At 30.6% G+C, this 11,492-nt stretch overlaps 1 protein-coding gene across 1 annotated transcript; it reads left to right on the forward strand.

The window, feature by feature from the left end:
* The first annotated feature begins 1,218 nt into the window (after positions 1–1,218).
* Positions 1,219–1,974, forward strand: LOC123891550 (ethylene-responsive transcription factor 1-like). Its single transcript, XM_045941429.1, has one exon. It carries the CDS (start codon positions 1,240–1,242, stop codon positions 1,855–1,857), a length of 618 nt encoding a protein of 205 aa, XP_045797385.1. The 5' UTR covers positions 1,219–1,239; the 3' UTR covers positions 1,858–1,974.
* The last annotated feature ends 9,518 nt before the right edge of the window (positions 1,975–11,492 follow it).

Raw genomic sequence — 11,492 nt, forward strand, 5'->3', positions numbered from 1 at the left:
GACTTTCTTTACCTTAACCAAATAACTAAACCTAAATTCAAATATATAAAATCTTCGTCCAAAGTTATATATTGACAACAACAAATATTCAAGTTTATATAATATAATAAGAAAAATAAAATAAATGTTCAAGAAAATATTAAATAAGAGGGACAAAAACTAACAATAATTTTGAAGCGATACAAACCTCACCAAGAAAAAGAAAAACAAACCAAAAACAAAAGGACCAAACAAAAAAAAATGTGAACCAAACAATAGACTAAAAAATTGGGACTAATAAAGTTGGAATAAAATTTCAGCAATTGAATAAGTGAGAATAAACTCCAAGAGAACGAGAGATGAGTAAGTAGAGAAGCTATTTGGAACCTTAAATTGCATAGAACGTAGTAAGCAAATACGCTGTTTGAGACATAATTTTCAAAAAATGAGATCACGTGGAACAAATAGTCAAAGCCACCATATATGAATCATATTCTATAATCAAAACTTATTTTAACATTTCTCATGAGCAATATTGTCTACAAATATAATTAGGTATGCCTCCAACTCTTATTGAAAATAATAAAATAAGGGATACATCAAAAATAAAAAAATAAAGTGACATTTGACTATAAAATTGCAACTCATATAATGAAAACTAAAATCTTATATGATTACACTAATAAAATAAAAAATGATACATCCTTTCAAACTTATGAAATATTATAAGAAATCTATTACATTAAAATATGAACAAAGTACGATATAAATTAATAAAAAATCTAATATTTCTAAACAACTTTTTTTTTTACCCATATACTAATATTAAATATAATCATATTTTAAAACAATATCTATTATTTAAATATATGTGATTATAGTTATCACAATTATTATTTTTTATTTATAAAAATATTTTAATTATATATTTTAATCAAACCCGTGCAACGCACGGGGTTATCCCTAGTTTATTTTTATGCTCAATACAACTTTTAAGCAAATAACACGTGGAGACAATTGAAACGTTAAAAAAAAAACACGTGGAGACAATTGAAGTTTCACAGAAAGAAGCATAACTCACTCACTATATAGTAAAAAAAGGAATAACCCCACGTGCTTCCACACGGATGTCAATTTTTGAACAAAGCCACTCTATAAAGTATAAACAATAAATTGTTGCTGCATATAAATAGTACTAATACATTGAACTGTATCTCAATCCAATTCTCAGTAGTGTGAGTCACTTTTACCATCTAAAACATGTTTTCTCCCACCAAAGACTCAGAGTTAACATATTTGGAACACATTCAACAATACCTTCTTCATGATGATTCTAACATTCTTACATCACATCAACAAATTCAAAGCCCTAATAATAATTCAAACACAACTGCATCCGCTCATGAAGTGCGCGCGCCTCCCACATGGAAGCGCTATAGGGGTGTGAGGCGTAGGCCGTGGGGGAAATTTGCAGCGGAGATAAGAGATCCAAAGAAAAATGGTGCTAGGGTTTGGCTTGGCACTTATGTGACCGAGGAGGAAGCAGGTTTGGCTTACGACAAAGCAGCTTTCAAGATGCGAGGCCGAAAGGCCAAGCTCAATTTTCCCCATCTCATTGGCTCTGACGTATTTACAGAGCCAAAGATGGAGGTGACTTTGAAACGGGAATCGCCGGAGCCTTCTTCTTCATCGGAAGATAGTTGTGAGTCATCATCACAAGGGTCAAAGAGGAAGAGGGGTATGGTTAATCTACTTAACAAATTAGCCAAAAATAGAAGTCAAGCCATGGTGGTAGAAAATAAAATGGCTTCACAAGCAAATGATGTTGAGCAATGGGTGAATGAGTTGAATGATTTCTCTCTAATATGGTGTTCTTAGATAGCTATAGCTCCTAAGTTTTTTATTGTTTTTGCTGTGTGTGCAGTTGCTCCTAATAAGCTTAAGACAGTTTTTGCATTACCCATGATGTTATTCAATGGGTGATGTTTAAGCAAAACTACTATATATTGTAATTTTTCCAACTGATAATTTCTTTGGATCAGTTGTTAAATTGAAGAAATTAATGGATGGATGTTTCAGATTGCAAAATTTCAATTTGGTTTAATTTGTTTTCATATATACTCTCTCCGTCCCATATTATAATTAAGCAAAAAAAATCACTTTTTCTTGTCCAAAATTATAAGCAAAAATAATTAACTTTTATCATTTTCAAGATTTACTTTTACATATTTTCATGAAATTTAATGCAAATTAAATTTAATTTACTCTCTTTCTTCTTTTCCCCATAATCAATAACCAATAAAAATTCTTTTTACATCTTCCAATGAAACTTATTTCAAGAAAAACACAAAAAGTCATACTTCAAATTATCAAATTCAACTTTTCTTAATAAGTGCGAAAACTTTTTTTTGCTTATAATATAGGACGGAGGGAGTATTTAATTTCGTCCAAGATAATATTTGTGTTGAAATTGTTTTTGTTTTTTAATGGCAATAATATTATATATAAAACACAATAAGAACAAGAGAAAATTCATAATACAAAGGGGTACCAGAAGTATATCCCACCACGCTAAACAACCTCAAAAACACATATAATTATAAAAAGAAGATACACCAAAAGCTATAAACACCTATAACCCACCATTGCAAGAAGATCCAAAGATCCATATGAGGGAAAGACAAAGATCAGCTACCAAGAAGGACAAACACGAAGCCTCCAATCAACCATACCTCACAAAGACCCAACTCAACATCCTGATAGAATCAACCAGTTCCAGCACTACAAGAATACATTGATTTTCCGTCCGATTCAATGAAGGAAAACGGCCGCAAAATTAGGTTTGTGTCATGGCCGCCGGTAAGTTTGACAGTTTGTGTCAGGCATGTGTCATAGGTTTGTGGCGGTTCTGGCCGCCGGTAAGTTGTGTCAGACTGCGCCATCAGTTTACGGCCGCTTAAGCCGCCGGTAAGTGTTACCAGCGACCATTTTTCCGGCCGATCTTGGCCGCCGGTAAATTCGCCAGTTTTTTTAACTTTGTGGCCATTTTTCCCACTTTGTGGGGGCTAAAAGCGGCCAATAAATTGGCTTTTTCTTGCAGTGCAACAAAAAATAGGGTGCATACCAACTCGTAAAAGAAACGGCCAGAGTTTTTACCTAGGAATCATTTTTAAGATGAAAGTTTCACCCCATTGATCAAACACTCAGTAGAAAAAGTTCTTTTAAAAAAGAAATCGTCATTTTGGGAGTTCCAAATTAGTAGTCCACACAATTTATTTTGAATTGTAAGCAACAAAATATATATAAAAAAATGATTCAAGGAAATTTTTTTCTACCCCTACATTTATCCTTTTACCCCAACACACAAATCAATATTCCTATTTTATCGCTTTAATTATTTGATTTCACTGTTACATGTAGTCAAATTACAAACCAGAAAACTTAAAAAATGAATTTTGAACATTTAGCCACGGTTAAACCATAGCTAAACCGAACATTTTTCGTAACACATTCCAAACATTAATATTATACACCCTTTGAACATTTATGCCCCCAGGATCTAACTTCTCCGCTGGTAGTAAGAACTCTTTCAATTCAATTAAAAAAAATAAAAAACTTGTTATATTTATATCATATATTATAGAAGAATGTTGAGCTGAACATGTTTTGTTTTTGTGTTTGTTAGAATATACTACAAAGGAAAAGAGTAGCATAATTGTGCTCTCAATCACATAAAACAAGGTCTACAAATTTTGTAAACGTTAGATCTTGTTGTATAACAAGATGCTATGCATAGTCTGTTTGTTTTTTCCGGATTCTAATTTTTGCCACGGTCTAACGTGGCTACTCGCTGGAACTCTTTTTTCAATTCTTATAGTTTATGCTTGTTACAGGAAAACTTAACTAAAGTGTTCTGAAGCTCTACAAATGGGTTTGAGTTTTTTATTTTTAATTATTATTATTAATCCTCTCTGGATTTGAGATCGGAATGATAGACATATACTCGGAGAATCAAATGAGTAGGCGTTGAAGATGAGAGATATTTAAGGTTAGATAACCTCTCTTAGACAAGTTTATATAGGAAGAAAATTAGGATTTTAGGAGACCTAGAACCTTCTCTTAAACACCTGTCATGTGTGGACAAGTGTTAGTAGCTAATGGCTAGACGACAAATAACACGTCCTAACAAGTAATAATAATCGTAGAAATTTTAGGTCATATAGTCTGCCAGCTAACTATAATTTTGATGACCCGATGCAGCTCATGGATGAGCCTTGGGCCAATTCAAAACAATTACTACTCCCTTCGGTCCTTAATATAAGATAAAGATTACATTTTAGATACATTGAAAATTTAATGTATCGCGATCTAGTCTATATTACAGGTGAGATACAATAGATTTTCAATGAATCTAAAAAATAAATTTCCTCCAATATTAAAGAAGTATTATTATACGGAAAATACTATAAATAAGTTGGGTTTTGGAGGCCCATCAAAGTCAAGACAACAAGAATTGAACTCTTTTACTAGGTAAGAGTAAAATCCTACCAATCGAATAAATCTTTTAACATTCTTTTAACATGTTTAATCACCTAATTTGCATTGCAGTTTTGGAGAGAACTTTTTCACTATCTTTTTTATTAAAAAAATAGAAATGTGTCTATCGTGAGAATCAAACCCGGGTCACTTGCTGTGAATATAGTCTTTCAACCACTATGACATGTAAACCAATTGTAATTAAAATTACGACCATAAGTTGTTAACCATATCGAAACTTTACAATTACGAATAAATCTTGCGGAATTAATTTCTTCATACCCAAATAGGAAATATTTCATATCTCAATTAAGCATAATGAAATGAATTTTAATTAACTTGATTTTTTTTTTGCTATTGGAATTATGTATTTAGTATACATATATGAGAATAAAAAAATAAAATGAAAATTCTCAGCTATTCGAATTATTATAGTTTTTTTTGGTACATGAAATTAGACATTAATGATTAGAAAAAATAAGCCTATGTAAATTTATTTTTTTATCAGCCACTACGAAAAAAACACAAATCTTGGAAAAAACACAAATCTAGAAAAGGCTGCATGAAAATAACACATCAACAAGCCTATGTAGATTTATTTTCATTTAACATCATCATTTTATTTGCTTATCGATATATGGAGTTATCTTTCATCTGTGATAATTTGGACAAAAATAAAAAAAAACCAAGTAAGTTGAACGCAAATTTATAGATAATATCATCATCTGTGATAATTTGTTTCACTATAAACAAATTCCCAAAGGTTCAATTTATTTATATATATTTATAATAAAAATTCGACATCATCGTTTTATTTCTTTATATATATATATATATATATATATATATAGGTAAGAAAAAATTTATTTATATGATATAGTTGGTTTATTTAATTTTAGATTTAGTTTTGAGCGATGATCAAATTAAGAGCTACACACTTGCAAAAATTGAGAAATTGCTCCAAAGTAATTGTGTCAGTCTAGAGGAGAAATTATCCACCAATGTCTTAGGTTGATAGAGAATTGTTGACGACGTCTAAACAGGTTGATATATGATGAGTTGAATTATGACAGACAAAAGTTGATAGGAACAGATTTGATTGATGTCAACAATTAATTAGGAGCAGAGGAGAGTATATGATAAGATTGTGGCAAGAGTGAATGAAAACAAACGGGCATTTTTTTCCTTTACGGATATGGCGGAACATGTAAGACTTTTATTTGGAGAGCTTTATCCGTTGCATTTAGATCAAGAGGCGATATTGTTTTAAATGTTGCATCAAGTGGTATTGCAGCTTTGCTATTACCTGGCGGAAGACCTACACATTGCAGATTTTGCATTCCCATAAATGTGGATGAATACTCTACTTGCACTATTCACCCTAAGAGTCATTTAACACGGTTGATTGCCAATGCAAGGCTCATTATATGGGACAAAGTTCCTATGATGCACAAACATTGTTTTGAGGCAGTTGATCACACCTTAAGGGATATTCTTCCACCTTATGATGAGCGCAATAAATACATTCCTTTTGGGGGGAAAATTGTAGTATTTGGTGGTGATTTTCAACAAATTCTACCAGTCATACCCAAAGGAACTAGGTGCTTATTTGTAAATGCTAGCATTAATTATTCATCCAAAATTTGGCATCACTGCGAAGTATTAACATTAACCACTAATATGAGACTTTTGCATGGTAGTGTTGATTTAGATCTACATGAAAGGAAAATGTTCTCGGATTGCCACATGTTTTTAAGGATTTAAGTTGAGGATACGGAGAAAATGGAGGGCCACGGGTGTAGGGCCTTTCATTAATCATTTTTTTTTTTTTTTTTTTTTTTACTAAATTCACTAATCAACTTACTATATACTATATAATGAGATGAAATTTTATTAAACGAGTGAGTTGTGATTAACAAAAAGTGTCATAGGAAAATGAACTAGTTACAAAAAAAATAATAGTGTAGGGAATATTATTGTTAACAAAGGAATCATTCAACCGATTGGCACACTTATATTTCTATAAGGACTATTTCTACGAGAACTTATATTTTTATGAGGACTATTTTCTCTTAATTATTAAGGGAACTTATATTTCTTCTAATATATTTATACGGGGATCTGTTTTATTTTTGTAATTTATACTGTAGTTTATATTTCTATTCATATATTAATACGAAAGTCTATTTTTTTTTTTAAATTTCTACGTGACCTATATTTCAACTAATAAATCAATATGGGGCCTATTTTTTATTGTAATTTCTACGAGAACATATATTTTTACTTATGCATTAATACATAGTGTCAATATATTTTTATTTTGAATATTTTATTGTTTTATTATTTTATTCTAACTTCATATCCATGGATCGAATGTGTTTTTGATCAATAGTGTCAATATATTATGATATATTTTTTTTAGTAAAAAATAATAATACAAGTTGCAATTTAAATTGAAGAGTAAGATGGAACATCAGATGATAGTGAATGCCGAAGAGAAAAGAAATACGACTGAGAGCGACTAAGATAGAAGGATTTCCGATTGAGAGAGAGGAGATACGTCTGAGAAGTTATAAGAAGTTACAATTTTTATTTAACGTGATTGACAGAAATATCGAATGAGATAATAGACGGATTTTTTTGACAAAGAGATAATAGACGAATTAACATGCTACTTTAGTGCACAATGAGTTGGCCGTGAATGTGCACAAAAAGACAAATATCAATATTGTGAGATGTTTATTTTTCTACCATTTGACTTTAAACTATTTAAACTAAATTTTTATTTACCTAAATTTTACTATTAGTTTTTATCACAAAGTGTCATTTTAATTATTAAATTATATAAAATTATAAATATTTACTCCCTCCATCCCTTAATATAAGTAAAAATATTTTTTCACACATATTAAGAAAAGTAAAATGTGATAATTTGAAGTATGACTTTTTGTGTTTTTCTTTAAATACGTTTCATTGGAATATGTAAAAAGAATTTTTATTGGTTATTGATTAATTATGAGAAAAAGAAGAGAGAGAGTAAATTAAATTCAATTTGTATTTAATTTTACGAGAATAAGGAAAAGTAAACCTTGAAAATGGTAAAAGTTGTTTTTTTAAATTATAATTTGGTACAAGAAAAAGTGATTTTTTTTCTTATAATATGAGACGGAGGGAGTATGTTGTTGTCATTAATTATCTTCCATTAACAATTAAAATTTTAATTTTTCAGTTTAAAATAAAATAAATTATTTATATGTCAATAAATCTACAAACATATTTTTATCTGTGCTTGGCACGAGTCTGGATACTAGTTATATTAAAACGTAACGATACATATTAATGAAGCTGCGAATCTTAAATTGTGCTGGGAGCTATTTACATCATCTAATCATTGGGCGTCTCTTCTCAGAGCTAGGGTGATGCGTAGTTATGGTATTATTGATTATCATATTTCTTCTTCTATTTGGTCAGGTATCAAGCATCATATACCTAGTGTTACTGATAATACTTGTTGGCAACTTGGTAAGGGTGACCAGATTAATTTCTGGACAGATTCTTGGGTGGGTGACCCTTTGGTGGACCTTTTGGATATTCCTCGCCATTCTCATGCTTTATTACAGGCTAAGGTGGCACACTTTATTGCTAATGACCATTGGCTTATTCCTCACTCTATTACTTCGAGCTATCCAAATTTGGTGCCGTTATTAAATTCTGTCACTATTCCTATTAGTAAAGCTAATGATGAGTTAAGATGGATTCATTCTGATAGCGGGGTCCTTTCTTTTAAAGATGCTTACTTGTTTCACAGACCTATAGGGCAACATATTCCTTGGGCTAAAATTATTTGGTGTAAGGATATTCCTCCCTCTAAATCTTGTTTGATGTGGAGAATCATGCATAATAGATTACCTACAGATGATCTTCTCTCTCGTAGAGGTTGTTATATTGTCTCCAAATGCGATCTTTGTGGGGAGGCTGCTGAAACCATACATCATATTTTTTGTGATTGTTGTTTTTCTAATGATATTTGGCATTGGTTTGCCTCTGTTCTTTCTTTGCACGTTGACACAAGTACTGTTAGTTCTATTTTTGATATTTGTAACAAAAATTGGAACTCTCAATGTAAAACTGTTGTTATTTCTGCAGTTGTTAATATTTTTAATACTATATGGTGGTGCAGGAACCAACATAGATTTGAGGGAAAATCTATTCATTGGAGATCTGCGATCAACTCAATTATCTCCAATGTTTCTTTATCTGGAAATTTATCTACAAAAGCTTCTTTCATTTCCATGCAGGAATTCATCATTTTGAAAGCTTTTAATGTCAATGTCCATCATCCCTAAGCACCTGTCATCAAAGAAGTATTGTGGCAACCTCCGCTTTATAATTGGGTTAAATGCAACACAGATGGTTCAGCGTTGGGTAGCCCCGGTCTTGCTTCTTGTGGGGGTATTTTTAGAGACTATACTGCTACTTTTCTTGGGGGGTTTTCTATTAATATTGGAAACTCTTACGCCCTCCATGCTGAACTTATAGGTGTTATGAGTGCTATTGAGATTGCTCATTCAAAAGGGTGGAACAATCTTTGGATTGAATCCGATTCACAATTGGTTAATTTAGCTTTTAAGTCCGCCCACATTGTCCCTTGGAAGCTTCGTAATAGATGGTTCAATTGCTTGACGTTGACTAAAACCATGCATTTTAGAGCGACTCACATTTATCGTGAAGGGAACTGTTGTGCAGATAGAATGACTGCTTTAGGCATTAATATTAATGGTTTTTACTGGTGGGACAATGTTCCGCCGAGTGTTCAAGGAGATTATATTAGTAATTTAATGGGTCTTCCATCTTTTAGATTTCATTAAATCCACTTCACTCTTTTTCCCTATCCTTGGTTTTATCCCTTGAGGTTTTCCAAGAAAGGTTTTTAATGAGGTAGTGGTAGGTTCCTTGTATTATTGTTTCCTTGAGTTTTGGTCTAGTCCCCCCAAGTTTGTCTCTTTTTCTTTCTTTTTAATAAATTTATTAGGGTGCTGCAAATAATAGGTGATGATTATGAGGTGCCAACATAGTTAGGATGTCATAATTATCATGTGATGCCTATGCACTCTAATGTTTTATAAAAAAAAAAAACGTAACGATACAACATTATTAATTAATACATGATTTTGTAAAAAAAAAAAATTAATACATGATATAACACTATTGATGGATTCAGTAAAAAAAAAATATAGATTATTGGTGGTGGATCCTATTTAGTTAAAAATTTGAGGTGCTTAATTGAAGGGATATAATATGATTTTTTTGACATAAGGGATATAATATGATGTTTAGTTATAAATGAATAATATATGTACACATATAACCCAATCTATTTAATTAAGTATCCAAAATTCAGCGTGATAAATGGCCTGTTTGTTATGAATTTTTTTAAAATAGATTATTGTAATTTTACATAATTTTGATTAAAAAAAATTTACAAAGAATTTTTTTATAAAAGTTTCAAATGAAAATTTGGTTTGAATAGTTATTCTCAAAATATTATTTTAGGTATTTGACCATTTTATTGACACTTTTTTTGGATATCAAAATTTCTAAAAGTCATTTATTTTGAAGCTATTTCAAATAGATTTTCATAAAAATCATTTTTGAAATACAACTTTTCAAAAAATTGTGATTTTGACTATGTTTTGATCTTCAATAATGTGTGTTTATGTTATATGAAGTCAAAATTAGCGTTTGAATTTAGAAAAAAAGAATATAAAAAAACTTGTAATATTTTGAAAAACAGTTATAGAAAATTTATTTTTAAAAATATAAAGAAAAAATCCATTTTTTAAAACCTGAAACAAACAGGCCCAAAATAGATAGATTGAATGGATTTTAATTTTGATTGATGGATCACTGTCAATTTTTTTTTTTTTAATTGATGGATCAAAATAATTCATTAACAAATTAGTGAAATTACAAAACAATAGAAATTGCTCAAAACCCCGGATCTAATCATGTAAATGTCCAATGGAATTCCTAACACTTAAAAGCTAAAAAAATAAATAAATTGAAATCCATTTCCCTTTATATATTGGTGTGCTTTCTTCTTCTTCCCAAAAAAATATATTAATGAGCTTCCCTTATTAAGAATTGTTTTGGAGAAATCGAGTTCGACTCCTAATAAAAATAATTTTTGGACAAATTATGCCTACCTGTTTACGTTGGTTTTTCGTAAACAATCGCTAGTTTAATTTAATTACTTGCAGGATCAACTAGTAAATCATAGGACATGTTTTGTGTGTAAATTTTAATGTTCATCATTGAAATAAACATTTGGTAAACCAGTTTAAAAGAACAATTTACAAACAAAAATGTAAATTAGACAAGATTCCCTTGAACGAGAGAATTGAAAAGATAAATTGCAAAAGAAAGATTAAAATTGCATAAAAATGTAAAAGTTTTACAAAGAAAAAAGTAAATGGTTCACGAATTCATACATGTTCTTCACTTCACCCTTTTCTCTCGAACGCATGGATACTTTAGGTTTGTGAATTTTGTATATAATTTGTGACCCTTATTCCAGCTAAAGGAACTACTATTTATAGGCACAAGAATGAACAACTGCTTGTGCAAACGTGCTTCGCCAGCTTCCCAAACCCATGAACCCACGATCTCTTCATCAAGTTTGAAAAAAGTAACTGCCTCTTTAGCTTCAACTGTCGCTCGAACCTTGCCTTCGAAACTCTTGCCATTTCCTGCTGAAAGTAATGAAAATAAATCTAAGTCCAGAACGCCTTCGAATACTAAGATTCGAAAATTCCCATTCGATTCGAAGGCAACTTTGCCTTTTTGTTAATAAAACAGTTTATGAAATTAAGACTTTAAATAGGCTTAATTAGGCAATTTAATCACCTTTTCATGTCCTTTATCAACTTATTTAATACGTTCATTTTGGACCGTCATGGATACATTTCATTTATTAT

Source organism: Trifolium pratense, linkage group LG6 (assembly GCF_020283565.1).
Source record: "Trifolium pratense cultivar HEN17-A07 linkage group LG6, ARS_RC_1.1, whole genome shotgun sequence".
Taxonomy (NCBI): Eukaryota; Viridiplantae; Streptophyta; class Magnoliopsida; order Fabales; family Fabaceae; genus Trifolium; species Trifolium pratense.

Coding starts and splice junctions, on each gene's coding strand:
- LOC123891550 (XM_045941429.1), top strand. CDS start 1,240: ATGTTTTCTCCCACCAAAGACTCAGAGTTAACATATTTGGAACACATT.